At 41.6% G+C, this 14,941-nt stretch overlaps 1 protein-coding gene across 1 annotated transcript in view; it reads right to left on the bottom strand.

Annotated features, from left to right (window-relative positions):
* The window catches only part of GRK1 (G protein-coupled receptor kinase 1), a 60,179-nt gene that overhangs the window by 34,269 nt on the left and 10,969 nt on the right, over positions 1 to 14,941 (bottom strand). Inside the window, exons 2-5 of the mRNA XM_075850298.1 lie at positions 9,265 to 9,392; positions 7,084 to 7,241; positions 3,946 to 4,029; positions 1,981 to 2,105 (exon numbers count right to left, since the gene is read on the bottom strand). Of these exons, the coding sequence (XP_075706413.1) occupies positions 1,981 to 2,105; positions 3,946 to 4,029; positions 7,084 to 7,241; positions 9,265 to 9,392 (495 nt within the window). The remainder of the gene's footprint in view (positions 1 to 1,980; positions 2,106 to 3,945; positions 4,030 to 7,083; positions 7,242 to 9,264; positions 9,393 to 14,941) is intronic.

The raw sequence follows: 14,941 nt of genomic DNA, 5'->3' as shown, positions 1-14,941 counted from the left end.
CAGTTAAAGATTTTCAATCATATAAATTTTTTTGCTGCCGGTTCCGCTCCCCATTATGTCTCAGGGTATGTGTTTGCCTTCATTTTTCTATTATTGATTTTTCCTGATGACTTCTCTAGTTCATCACTCTGGCCTCTTGTGCCTGCTTTTTATGTCAGGATTTTTCATGTCTATTTTTGTGTACTATATATGCAGTTAGGCAGCACTTCATTATATGTGGGTATGGTTATTCCATACGCATGCTTCATTTATCTCTCCCTGTGGGTTATGTGAGCAGTTCTCGGCCACCTATGGTTGGTTGACTCTGTTTGCCTATGGTCTTTTACATCTGACCTCACTGTTTATATCTCCGTATATGGTTCATCCTTTTTTATTCCGTATTATGTCATTGTGTATTATATACAATAAAGATATTCTACTTTTGCATATAATTTAGCATATTATTTCTTTAGGGGCTATGTTCCTTTGTGGTTCGCGTTTAGGTTGTCTACTTGTATAAAAGGGTCCCCTGTTTACGCCATTGTTTTGGTTAGAAGTTCTTGTAGGTTGTTAAATTTTTTTTGCTGTAGCCTGACAATTTTAACCACAACTGCACTGTAAACCAGCAATTGTTTTTTCACTATACTTGTAATAATGACATTAGCATGGAAGAATTGCTATTATATTGGCATTTCTCACTCTCCAGCTTATAGGAGAGCTCCCAGAAGTTCTGTGTCAGTGGATAATAATATTGGATTGAAGTACCTTGGAGAAACCATAGAAAATTATTCTGACGATGTAGCCTTTAACAATACAGTTTTCATTTACTTTTAAGGCTTGAACAGTTTGTTTTTATCATTGTACACAGAGAACATAAAATAATAAAATACTAATAGGTTATTTGTAAAATTACCCTCTTCTGTACCCATTTTTTTACCAGTTTCAGGTGGGATTACATGCTGCTAGACCTCATGGGTCTACCTTGTTGTCGGGCCTAATTATTGTTCTACAACCTGGGCCCATCACAGGATGTTCTGTTCCTCTAGTGGACTAGATCAATGCGCTGCCGTGAGAAAAGTTTCAATGCTTGTGTTACCAACACTGTCAATGCCACTGTGTTCTGGCAGCTCATTGTTGTTATAGGGACACCAATAAGATTCTTTAGGAACTCCTTTATTTTATCTGCCTTCACTACAAAAACATAGTCTTGATTTTGGATTGGTTGGTATGAGCACAGAGGAGACAAGAGTTATCATGGTACGCAGCACTGAAGTTCTAAGGGTATGTTCACACGCAGTGTTTTCAGACGTAATTCGGGCGTTTTACACCTCGAATTACGCCTGAAAAAACGGCTCTATTACGCCTACAAACATCTGCCCATTGCTTGCAATGTATTTTACGGTGTTCTGTTCCCACGAGGTGTAATTTTACGCGTCGCTGTCAAAATACAGCGCGTAAAAAGACGCCGACGAAAAAGAAGTGCATGTCACTTCTTGGGACGTTTTTGGAGCCGTTTTTCATTGACTCCATTGAAAAACAGCTCCAATAACGTTCGTAAAATATGCCGCAAAAAACGTGAGTTGCTACAAAAACGTCTGAAAATCATATTTTCAGACGTTTTTGGTCACTGCGTGTGAACATACCCTAACATGTGGCCTGTAGCCTCAGTCTCTGAATTGAAAGACACTAGTTGATAATATAGATATTTTGGAAGATCTTAAGAAAAAAAACACTACCAGGCAATTATTAACTAAACATGCACTATTCTACTCAACATACCCTAAAATGTGGGGATATATTTTCCTAGTCCTTGCAAAACATTACTCTTGACATCTGTGGCTGCAGTGATGGAGACTATAATCCATGCTATAGCAATATGCCATTGATTCTCAAAGAACACAGTGCTTTAGAATAAAATGTATTCTGCATAGACTGTAATTATTGAAACACCAGATAATAGTGACAGATCTGATGTATTTACTGTTGTTAATATTTAGTTACCTTTTCTCCTCTTGATCTGAATGGACCTCGTGCAGCAATCATTTCATATAAAGTTACGCCCAATGAGAAGTAGTCCACAGAGTAATCATATTCTTCTCCATTCAGCAGCTCAGGAGCCATGAACCCTGGAATAGATTTTTTTTAATCAATATTTAGATTCTCTGTGGGGTATTGTCAAGAGGAAGATGACAGACATCAGACCCAACAATGCAAGCGAGCTGAAGGCCGCTATCAAAACATCTGGGCTTCCATAACACCTCAGCAGTGCCACAGGCTGATGCCACGCCGCATTGATGCAGCAATTCATGAAAAAGGAGCCCTGACCAAGTATTGACTGCATATACTGTACATACTTTTCAGTAGGCCAACTTTTTATATTAAATATCATTTTTTAAATTGGGCTTATATAATATTCTAATTTTCTGAGACACTAAATTTTGGATGAACTGTTAGCCATAATCATCAACATTAAAAGAAAAAAATGCTGGAAATAGATCACTCTGTGTGTAATGAATCTATATAATATATATATTTTGAATTGAATTACTGAAACAAATCTTTTTGGATGATATTCTAATTCATTGAGAAGGACTAGTATATATATATATATATATATATATATATATATATATATATATTTATATACTGTATATATGGGACCGTATCTTAGTAAACAAATTATAACACATTTTAGTTGTGTTAAGTATCTTCCTGCTGAACGGTCACAACTGCCGAGAGCTGTACCCAGCGGTCTCCGTCAGTTCCATGGATATTTAATGGAGTAGCAGCTCACATGCGCGACGCAGCTCTATCAGAATCTTTCTCCCTACAATTATACGGGGAGGAGGAATGGGGGCCCTCATTTTAGTGATTGTGGGGGGGGGGGGCAACCACAGCGATCATACATTTATCACCTGGCCTGTGGATAGATAATAAATGTGTGCTTAGTGGGGAAACCCCTTTACACACTTCCACAAGGCTTTAAAAGGGTTTGCCAGTTTTATGTACATAAACCTTTAATGGGTATTTCCATCTTAAACATATAAGGCTTGTGCACAAGATGTGGCATAAATGGCTGATACGTAGGGGTCATCTAAGACCCTCACCTATTGGGAGAACTGGGTTCCTGTGACCTCCATTGGCTAATTCACGGTGGCTGCAGTCCCCAGAGAATTCAACTAAGAAATTACCTTGTTTTATGCAGAAGTTGTGAGCTTTTTATTGTCACTATTTTGATGTAGATATAAGCTAGCATTTCATATATATTAATTTTCTTATGATTGTGCAATTGATTTTCTACCGATTACCTTGCATTCATTTTATTATACCAGTTGTTACACAGATATCAAATATGTATATATTTTTTACTTTGTGGGATGTTTATTAAATAAAGTTTGTGTTTTGTTTTTCTAAGGCTTCGCTCACATCTGCGTCACTGCTCAGTTTTGGCGTTCTGCCTGAGCTTTCCGTCAGAACGGAACCTTGACTGAAACAAACGGAAATCATAGGTTTTCGTTTTCATCACCATTGATTTCAATGGCGACTGATCTGGTGCAAATGTTTCCCGTTTGTCTCCGTTGTGCAAGGGTTCCGTCATTTTGATGAAATGAATAGCGTAGTCAACTACAATATTGCTTTCGTCAAAATGAAGGAACCATTGCTCAACGGAGACATACGGAAACCATTTTCACAGGATCCGTCACCATTGAAATCAATGGTGATGCAAACGGAAACCTATGGTTTCCGTTTGTTTCAGTCAGGGTTCCGTTCTGACGGAAAGCTCCGTCAGAACGCCAGAACGGAGCCCTGACGCAGATGTGAACGAAATCAGAATAGTATTTCTGGTGGAGCGTTTTTGCCATTTTTTTTTTGTCAATGGAAGTGCAAATTTAAAACTAGCAAGCAATCTTAAATAAAGCTTATGAAGGGAAGCCTATACTTCTTTTTAGTCTATTCTTCTTTTACCTGGAGTTCCGGCATAGCCTTTGGTTTTGTTTTTCTTCTCCTTCAATTGCACAGCCAGCCCAAGGTCAGAAATACGAACATTCCCTGCAAAGTAAAACACAGACTTTGTTCTTCAAGACCACATATTTTTCCTGCATCTTTCACCTACAATATTTACCTTGCGTTACAAAACGTGTCTGGAAATATACTGAAAATCACACAAGTACACAGATGCTGAATGTAGAGAGTTTGTTTCCATGAAAGGTGAATACAAGGATCAGAATGCAACTTTATATTTTGTATCTAACAGGGGTCAGTATTGGGCGCTTTTCTTTTTAATATGTTTATCAATTACCTTGTAGAGGGTTTACAAAGTGTTATTTCAGTATTTGCAGCTGATACTAAGCTCTGTAAAGTAATCCACACGGAGGAGGATAATATAATATTATAGAGGGATTTGGAGAAGCTGGGGGTTTGGGCAGAGAAATCGCATATTAAGTTTAATGTGGATAAATGAACTTGGGCCAAGGAACCAGATTTTACAATTATGCATTAAATGGTAAACCACTGAGTAAAACTGCTACGGAAAAAGATTTGGGGATATTGGTGGACAGTACATTTAACTTTAGCAACCAGTGCCAGACAGCTGCTGCCAAGGCAAATAAAATTATATGATGCATCAAAAGAAGCATAGATGCTCATGACAAGAACATAGTATTGCCTCTATACAAATCACTAGTTAGACCACACATGGAATATTGTGTATAATTTTGGCACCTGTGTATAAGAAGGACATGGCTGAACTAGAACAGGTGCAAAGAAGGGCGACCAATGTAATTATGGGAATGGTCGGATTGCAGTACCAAGAAAGGTTATCAAACTTGGGGCTATTCATCTTAGACAAAAGACAGCATAGGGGCGATCTAATTACAATGTACAAATATGTAATTGGACAGTACAGAGAGCTTTCTCATGATTTTTCCTCTGTCTAGAAGGAAAAAAGTTTCCCCATTATCATAGACAGGGTTTCTTTACTGTGAGAGTGGTGAAACGATGAACTCTCTGCCACAGGATGTTGTGAAGGTTGGTTCATTGAGCAAGTTCAAGAAGGGCCTTGATGCATTTCTTGAAAAAGGAAAAGAAATACATTGTACAGTTAGGGTACAGATGGAGACTTTGAGAATTCATACCAATGTCAGAATTAAAGGAGTTATCTAGGTTTTTAAAATTGGTGGCCTATCCTTAGGATAGACCATCAATATAAGATCAGTACCCCAACGCTATCAATATAAGACTCTTGGAACCCTCCTCCCCAAAGGTGTTTGAAGGGCCCGTAGTGCAATACCTTGCACGGATGCTACAAATGTAACAGCACGTGCAAGTATGAACGAGGATAACCATGTAAACAACGTGCGAGCGCCACGGCCCCTTCAAACAGCTGTTTGGCGTGGGTCAGACCCCCACCGATCTAATTTTGATGGCCTATAAGGATAGGCCATTTCTTTTAAAAACCTGGATAAACCTTTTTAATGGTATTCCCACAAACCTTTACTCCGTAGAGCCATGGTTTCCATATATTGTGCTGATAAGGGTTCAAGCATATCTTTTTTCTTCCTGATTATAGCACATAAAATATATATTTTTATATGCTGCTTCTCCTATTTTACTGCAGTGTGCTGCACTTTATCAGAGATCTCTGCATCTGACTTTTTTTACTTTTTGTAGGTGGGACAAAGAAGTAGCTCAATTAAATTTTTTAGCAAATATGGAGTTCTTATTTTGTCACTGATTCACACAGGTTTCATAGAAATGCATAATCCCTGCTCTCTATTTTGTTTGCCCTTCATTTCTCTCTGTTTTATACCTGATCCAAAGCAGTGTCTAAACCAGGGGCAAACAAAGTAATCATAGGGCCCCATAGCAAAAGTCAGAATTGGCCCACACCACAAAAAAAAAGACACTTATTGTAACTGAAGTAATCAAAATATATTACATGTGTTTTCTTACAGCAAACAATTATATCAACATAAAAAATAAATGTCATTGGAAAAAAACAAACAAAAAAAAACATTTGTATGCAATTTGGTCACAGTAACAGTAAAAATAAAATAATAGTTCTGGTCTTTAAGACTATGTACACATTTAAAGGATGACGCAGATACAATTGAATGTGGCAGTAGCCCAGGGATCCGCCCCTCGACGCCACTGGTCCGGACAACTGGCGTCCCCGGTCTGCCAGTTGGGGACCCCTTATTTAGAGCATACATTCAGCAGGCCATTTCAAATGGTCTCGCCAAACACGGCTTTATTTATGCATGTATCCTTTGTCTAGTCAGAACTTAATTGCTGATGATTTTTAATAATATACATCAAGTACAGTAAAAAATGGTGTAGTACCGTGTTAGCCAGAAACAATATTTAACATTGCATAAAAGTTAGCCAATAAAGGTATCATACCTTCTATACTTTTGTCTTTTTTGACACAAAGGTATTTAACATTGCATAATAATATACATGAAATTTGTTTACACTGAACTTTGCTTAACAGTTTGACCATTTATTTTCTTGTCGGCCGTTCATAAGCCATGTTTTTATTGTGCTTTTCTATCATAAATGTAAAATTAGATTTTGTATTTCAGGAGTTGATTAAATACATAACACGTGTTTTATATGTTGACAATATATATAACTGTATATATTATCAGTTGCTATATATAATACATTAGGTTGATATATAATATAATAAAGGGGTTCTCTGGGCATTTCATATTGATGGCCTATTTTTTGAATAGGTCATCAATATCAGATTGGTTCAGCTGACTGAAGGGGCTATACACCTCTACAGCGGCTGTGCCTTGGATTACAGCTCAGTCCCATTCACTTGAAAGGGACCGGAACTACAATCCCCGAGCACAGCTGCTACAGGAATGTATAGTGCTGTGCCTGGTAAGCTATAAAGAGTCTGCGACGTTCGTCGCTGTGGCTCCTTCGGTCAACTGATCGGTGGAGGTGCCAGGAGTCGGACCACTACCGATCTGATATTGATGACCTATCCTAAGGATAAGATATCAATATAAAATGTCCAGAGAACCCCTTTAACTGATCCTCTTTGATTGGCATAAAAAGCTTTGACGATAACTAACATCTGAGATAACATACCATCATTGTCCAGTAGAACATTTTCTGGTTTGAGGTCACGATAGATGATCCTGTTTTGGTGTAAATGTTCCATCCCACATATAATCTGTGCAGTATAAAAGCATGCTCTAGGTTCATCTATACCTGGATTTTCCTCATCCACATTGTAAATGTGAAACCTGAAGTCAAAAAAGGTTTTCAATAAAGGTTCGTCATTACAAATCACATCAGAACATGAATACAAAAAAAAGTAACGATATCAATGACTAGAAATTAAGAGTGACATTATAGGATAAGAACCTGTAAGCTCTCCTGCGTCATGCCCCTGCACACTCTGACACTATCCAATCATTGCGGCCAGTGTCAGAGTATGACAAGGGGAATGGCTACGCCCAGTTGTCAATTTATTTGTACATTCCCAGGAGGAATAGCAGAGGAACGGCACAATGCAGAGTTCTAAGAAAAGATGCTCCAGCATTGTTATTTCATTGGAAATATAAGTATATGCTAAAACAAGGCCATAGACACAAGGGCAAACCTGACAGGCCATAGACACAAGACTTGAACTGTCTGACAGATGGACAGATGATAGGACATCTTACTGCCAATTAGAGTAGGGAGAAGAAAAATAGACTATGTTGCTAGTTTAAGAGGGGTTTCCACCACTATAAACTGTGTTTACACATATACATTTTTCAAACATCATTGTACATTGTGCATTTTGAAGAATCTTTGCAAATATCTTCTGAATATTTCCATTAGTATAATCATACATCTGCTACCTTTTTTAAATGCAAGATCAATAGTAGCATCATATGTATTGTAAGTGTAATAATAATAATTGTTATATATGCACAATCATTTTTAAACAACGATAAGCAAAAGTTTTATTGGTTATTAATGATTTTTTGTATATTTAGACCAGGCAATGATTGCTACGACCACTCCGAAATTAATCAATCATAACAATTGCGGCTATGTGTAAATGAGCCTTTTCAGATCAGTGTAGGTCATACCACTGGGACTCCTAATGCTACCTAGGGTTGTAAAGCTTGTAATACACAGTGTCCCCTTTGGATTTAGTTAAATGGGATTGTGTTACAGTTCTCTGCACAAGATCTGGTGGGAGGGGGCACAGGCAGAGGAAATTATATGACACCTTTGTTTTAGAAAGAGTATTGATCAGTGGAATATACTAGTTATAGCGATGGGGTAGGAAAACCCCCTTAACTCATCAAACTATAGGATTTGGCTATGTAGAACTTGCATAAAGTGTCAATTGTTGAAAGTATTAGTGGCGATTTGAAAATAAAATTGATCATGTCTGAATAAGAAAGTGCATGTGTATTCAGACTTCCCAGGCATTATACGGAATGCGAAGTATGCGGTAATATCAGTAGGCTATTAACTGTTTTTGTCATTTGGCATTGAACATAGAAGTCTTATGTTGCCCATATTTTTGTTTGATATATTAAAGGAGTTCTCCAGCTTAACACGTTTATGACATATCAATGAGACATCTAAAAAAAAAGGTGTTTGCATGGTAGCTGGGATCGATACTGACCTTTTGTGAAACCTTTTTTCATATGCCACATTAGGCAATATGGATATTATACAGGTTTGCTGCTGGAAAGAAGACTCTATGGAGGTGACATTTATTACATGGTCGTCGATTCATTTGAATGGGTACCACCTAATATTACAGTTCACCTGCAGTATTGAAGATTTGGGAGTACTCACAGCTCTAGATTCAGCAGACAGTTCCCACAATAAAAAAGTGTTTTTTTTTTAAAGAAACTGTTTCTTGTTAAAGATGATCTGTCAGTAGATATCACAATACAAACTGAATACATTTTTAAATAGATCTCTTAGACCTGATGAAGCTAGTGTACTTACTTTGAAAATCCATTTCAGAATGGCTGTATATTCCTTCTTGAAAGTTTTCCCGTCTGATATTAAAAAGAGCATTTTATGAGTACAGTCTTTAGCTGGATTCCATTAACTAGAGAATGACCAGGCATTCAGGGCCATCTGTTTACTGAGAACTACTGAGAATATTGAATGGGACCCATTTTCTGAATTAGCATTGGACCCAGCCGACAGCCACCCACTGACAAAGGAAAAAAACTTTTACAAACTATGGGGTTGAACCTAAAGACACTTTACCCATTGTTGTACAACATCATAAATAGAGCAACTTACCGTAGGTCACCTCCATTCATTATGGTCATAACTAAGCAGGCGTCATTCTTTGTTTGGAATGCATATGCCAGAGAAACAATAAATCTACTATGCACCTTAGCCAGGATTCTTTTTTCCACCATGGCACCCTGTAAATACAAAATACAATTTTGTGTAATTTTGTGTAGATAAGGCTGTCCACTCACTGCAGACTATTTACACTGCGTATTTTGCAGAAAATCCGCAACAAAATTGACAAGGTTGCTTGTGCAGATTTCACCCTATGCATTACAAAGGATCAAACTCGCTGTGAAAATCCTCAACAAATCTGCAACAGAACTGACATGCTGCGGTTTAGAAAATCTGCAGCATGCTCTAAATTCCATGCAGATTTTTTCCGCTGTAAGTGGATGGGGTTTTTAAAAGTGAATATGTATTCATATGTACAAATTATTCATAGGGCTTATTCATGTGACCAGGGAGAGGAAGATCATAGCTGTTCTCTAATGGTAACTACTAAAATGTATTCATAACTGTCTGAGATAAGTAAGGACCTCGTATTGGTAGTATTCAAAATTCACTCAGTATAAATTCATTGGGGAAATTTATTCTAAAAATTGTCCTGGCAAAGATGATTGACAAACATGGGAAAAAAAGAAAGTGTATTAAATGTAAATACCTTTTTATATGTAAAATATGGATTTTTCTAAATGTGTAAATAAATGGACATTCAAGAGTAATTGTTAAGGATCTGCCAGGCACAGCTTCTATGTATACGCCCATAGGTAATCAGTCTGCACCTGCTTCTATGTCTGTTAGACTGACTCCATCTTCCACCACTCAGGATGGCAGGCTTAGGAGTGGGAGAGCCTATCACAGCCTGGCGAGACGGAGCTAGCTCCAGCCCTCTGTCTATTTATACCTGCCTTTCCTGTTCCTCCTTGCTTGTGATTCTTCTGTTTGGTTTCCTAGCCCTGCTGCAGCTTCTGTACTATTTGACCCTGCTTCATATGACCCTGGCTTACTGACTACTCTCCTGCTCTGCGTTTTGTACCTCGTACACTCCTGGTTTGACTCGGCTCGTTCACCACTCTTTTTGTTCACGGTGTTGCCGTGGGCAACTGCCCCATTTCCCTTTGCTTCTGTGTACCCTTGTCTGTTTGTCTGTCGTGTACTTATTGAGCGTAGGGACTGTCGCCCAGTTGTACCCCGTCGCCTAGGGCGGGTCATTGCAAGTAGGCAGAGACTGAGTGGCGGGTAGATTAGGGCTCACGTGTCTGTTTCCCTACCTCCATCATTACATAATCACAAGCCCTTTACCTAGTCTACCCTGGTCCCTCACACTACTATGGACTCCCTTGAGACCCTGGCTCAGCAAATGCAGGGTCTCTCCCTACAGGTCCAGGCCCTGGCTCAGAGGGTCAACCAGCCTGATGCTACCATGGTAGTGCCCCTCACCTCACCTCTTGAACCCCACCTCAAGTTGCCTAACCGGTTCTCAGGGTACCGGAAGACTTTTTTCTCCTTTCTGGAGAGTTGTAGGCTCTATTTTCGCTTAAAGCCCCACTCCTCAGGTTCTGAGAGCCAGCGGGTGGGTATAATTATGTCCCGGCTCCAGGAAGGGCCCCAAGAATGGGCCTTCTCCTTGGCCCCTAACGCCCCTGAACTTTCCTCCATTGATCTTTTCTTTTCTGCTCTCGGACTCATTTATGACGAGACTGACAGGACTGTCTTTGCCGAGAGTCAGCTGGTGACCTTACGTCATGGTAAGAGATCTGTGGAGGAGTATTGTTCTGACTTTAGGAAGTGGTGCGTAGCTTCTCGGTGGAATGACCCTGCCTTAAGGTGCCAGTTTAGGTTGGGTCTGTCGAACGCCCTGAAAGACCTGCTACTTAGTTATCCCTCTTCTGACTCCCTAGACCAGGTTATGGCTTTAGCGGTACGACTTGACCGACGTCTCAGGGAACGACAACTGGAACGTTTTTGTGTTTTCCCCTCTGACTCCCCCATGATGCCTCCCGAGGTTCCGTTGCTTCGCTCTTCCACGGAAGACTCGGAGGTACCTATGCAACTCGGGGCCTCCGTGTCCCCCCGACAACGTAGAGAGTTCCGCAGGAAGAATGGTCTCTGCTTCTATTGTGGGGATGACAAGCATCAAGTGAACACCTGTCCTAGGCGTAAGAATAAGCAGCCGGAAAACTTCCGCGCCTAAGTGATCATCGGGGAGGTCACTTGGGCGCACAGGTATTTCCCGTAAATATGAAACGGAATAAAATCTTGCTTCCCTTTCAGGTCTGTTTTGGTGGTAGGTCTGCTACCGGCAGTGCCTTCATGGATTCAGGGTCTTCTGCTAATATCATGTCTGTGGAATTTGCTATGTCTCTAGCTATGCCTTTGTTTGATTTGCCTAAACCTGTCCCGGTAGTGGGTATCGACTCCACTCCTCTTGCTAATGGTTATTTTACACAGCATACCCCTGTTTTTGAACTCCTTGTTGGCTCCATGCATTTGGAGCAGTGCTCTGTACTGTTGATGCAGGGATTATCGTCCGATTTGGTTTTACGCCTTCCCTGGTTGCAGTTGCATAATCCCACGTTTGACTGGAATAATGGGGAGCTTACCAAATGGGGTAATGAATGCTTGACGTCATTTTTTTCTGTTAATTCTATTTCTCCCCCTGAGGAGGTGAACACGCTACCTGAGTTTGTTCAGGACTTCGCTGATGTTTTCTCTAAGGAGGCCTCCGAGGTGTTACCTCCTCATAGAGAATACGATTGCGCCATCGATTTGGTACCAGGCACTAAGCTCCCTAAGGGTAGGATATTTAATCTCTCTTGTCCCGAACGTGAAGCCATGAGAGAGTATATCCAGGAATGCCTGGCCAAGGGTTACATTCGCCCCTCTACTTCTCCGGTAGGTGCTGGCTTCTTCTTCGTAGGGAAGAAGGATGGTGGTCTTAGGCCATGCATTGACTACCGTAACTTGAATAAGGTCACTATAAGGAACCAGTATCCCCTTCCTTTAATTCCTGATCTCTTTAATCAGGTTCAGGGGGCCCAATGGTTCTCTAAGTTTGATCTACGGGGGCATATAACCTTATCCGCATCAAAGAGGGGGATGAGTGGAGGACTGCGTTTAACACGCCCGAAGCTCACTTCGAATACCTCGCCATGCCCTTTGGGTTGTGTAATGCTCCCGCGGTCTTCCAGAATTTCATAAATGAGATTTTAAGAGATTACCTTGGGGTATTTCTCTTGTAGTGTACCTTGATGACATACTTGTGTTTTCCAAGGACTGGTCCTCCCACATTGAGCATGTCAGGAAGGTGCTCCAGGTCCTTCGGGAAAACAAACTGTGTGCGAAGACCGAAAAATGTGTGTTTGGGGTGCAGGAGATACCATTTTTGAATCAAATCCTCACTCCTCATGAATTCCGCATGGACCCCGCCAAGGTCCAGGTTGTGGCGGAATGGGTCCAACCTGCCTCCCTGAAGGCGTTACAGTGCTTCTTGGGGTTCGCTAATTATTACAGGAGATTTATTGCTAACTTCTTGGTCATCGCTAAGCCTCTTATGGACCTCACTCGCAAAGGTGCTGATCTCCTCCACTGGCCTCCTGAGGCTGTCCAGGCTTTTGAGGTCCTTAAGAAGTGCTTTATCTCGGCCCCGGTGCTGGTTCAGCCCAACCAAATGGAGCCATTTGTCGTGGAGGTTGACGCGTCCGAGGTGGGAGTGGGGGCTGTCTTGTCCCAGGGTACCAGTTCCCTCACCCATCTCCGTCCCTGTGCCTACTTCTCCAGGAAGTTTTCGCCCACTGAGAGTAACTATGATATTGGCAACCGCAAACTCTTAGCCATTAAATGGGCATTTGAAGAGTGGCGCCACTTCCTGGAGGGGGCTAGGCACCAGGTAACGGTCCTTACCGACCACAAGAATCTGGTTTTCCTAGAATCTGCCCGGAGGCTAAACCCGAGACAAGCTCGATGGGCGTTATTTTTTCCAGATTCAACTTTTTGGTTACCTATAGGGCTGGGTCTAAAAATATTAAGGCTGATGCACTGTCGCGTAGCTTCATAGCCAGCCCTCCTTCGGAGGAAGATCCTGCTTGTATTTTGCCTCCAGGTATTATCATTTCCTCTATTGATTCTGATTTAGTCTCTGATATTGCTGCTGATCTATGTTCAGCTCCCAGGAACCTTCCTGAGAACAAGCTGTTTGTTCCCCTGCAATTCCGGCTAAGGGTACTTAGGGAAAATCATGACTCCGCACTATCTGGTCATCCAGGCATCCTGGGTACCAAGCACCTCATTGCCAGAAACTATTGGTGTCCTGGGTTGCCTAAAGACGTTAAGGCCTACGTCGCCGCTTGTGAGGTTTGTGCTAGGTCCAAGACTCCCAGGTCCCAACCAGCGGGCTTACTACGTTCTTTGCCCATTCCCCAGAGACCTTGGACCCATATCTCCATGGATTTTATCATCGATTTGCCTCCATCTCAAGGCAATTCGGTGGTGTGGGTTGTAGTAAACCGCTTCAGTCAGATGTGCCACTTTGTGCCCCTCAAGAAACTACCCAATGCTAAGATGTTAGCTACCTTGTTTGTCAAACACATCCTGCATCTCCATGGGGTCCCTGTCAATATTGTTTCTGACAGAGGGGTACAATTTGTTTCTTTGTTTTGGAGAGCCTTCTGTAAAAAGTTGGAGATTGATCTGTCCTTCTCCTCTGCCTTCCATCCTGAAACTAATGGCCAAACTGAGAGGACTAATCAGTCTCTAGAACAATATTTAAGGTGTTTTATCTCTGACTGTCAATATGATTGGGTCTCATTCATTCCCCTCGCCGAATTTTCCCTTAATAACCGGGTCAGTAACTCGTCAGGGGTCTCCCCCTTTTTCTGTAATTTTGGGTTTAATCCACGGTTCTCCTCCGTTTCACCTGGTAGTTCCAACAATCCCGAGGTAGAGGTCGTTCAGCGGGAACTGTGCACAGTCTGGGCCCAGGTTCACAAGAACCTAGAGGCGTCCCAGAGCATACAAAAAACTCAGGCAGATAGAAGACGTTCTGCTAACCCCTTGTTTATGGTCGGGGATCTGGTGTGGCTATCGTCTAAGAACTTGCGCCTTAAAGTCCCGTCCAAGAAGTTTGCTCCCCGGTTTATAGGGCCGTACAAGGTCATTGAAGTCCTCAATCCTGTCTCCTTCCGACTGGAGTTTCCCCCATCTTTTCGAGTACACAACGTGTTTCATGCCTCCCTCCTTAAACGCTGCTCCCCGTCCTTGGCTCCCTCGAGGAAACCTCCTGTCCCCGTTCTCACCCCTGAAGGGGTAGAATTCGAGGTGGCCAAGATTGTGGACAGCAAGATGGTCCAAGGCTCCCTCCAGTACCTGGTCCATTGGAGAGGATACGGGCCTGAGGAGAGGACTTGGGTACCCACCCGGGATGTTCACGCTGGGGTATTGGTCAGGAGGTTCCACCTTCATTTCCCCAATAAACCAGGTCCACTTAGAAAGGGTCCGGTGGCCCCTCATAAAAGGGGGGGTACTGTTAAGGATCTGCCAGGCACAGCTTCTATGTATACGCCCATAGGTAATCAGTCTGCACCTGCTTCTATGTCTGTGAGACTGACTCCATCTTCCACCACTCAGGATGGCAGGCTTAGGAGTGGGAGAGCCTATCACAGCCTGGCCAGACGGAGCTAGC

Source organism: Rhinoderma darwinii, chromosome 2 (genome assembly GCF_050947455.1).
Source record: "Rhinoderma darwinii isolate aRhiDar2 chromosome 2, aRhiDar2.hap1, whole genome shotgun sequence".
Classification (NCBI taxonomy): domain Eukaryota; kingdom Metazoa; phylum Chordata; class Amphibia; order Anura; family Rhinodermatidae; genus Rhinoderma; species Rhinoderma darwinii.
This window is presented reverse-complemented; position numbering and strand designations above follow the sequence as displayed.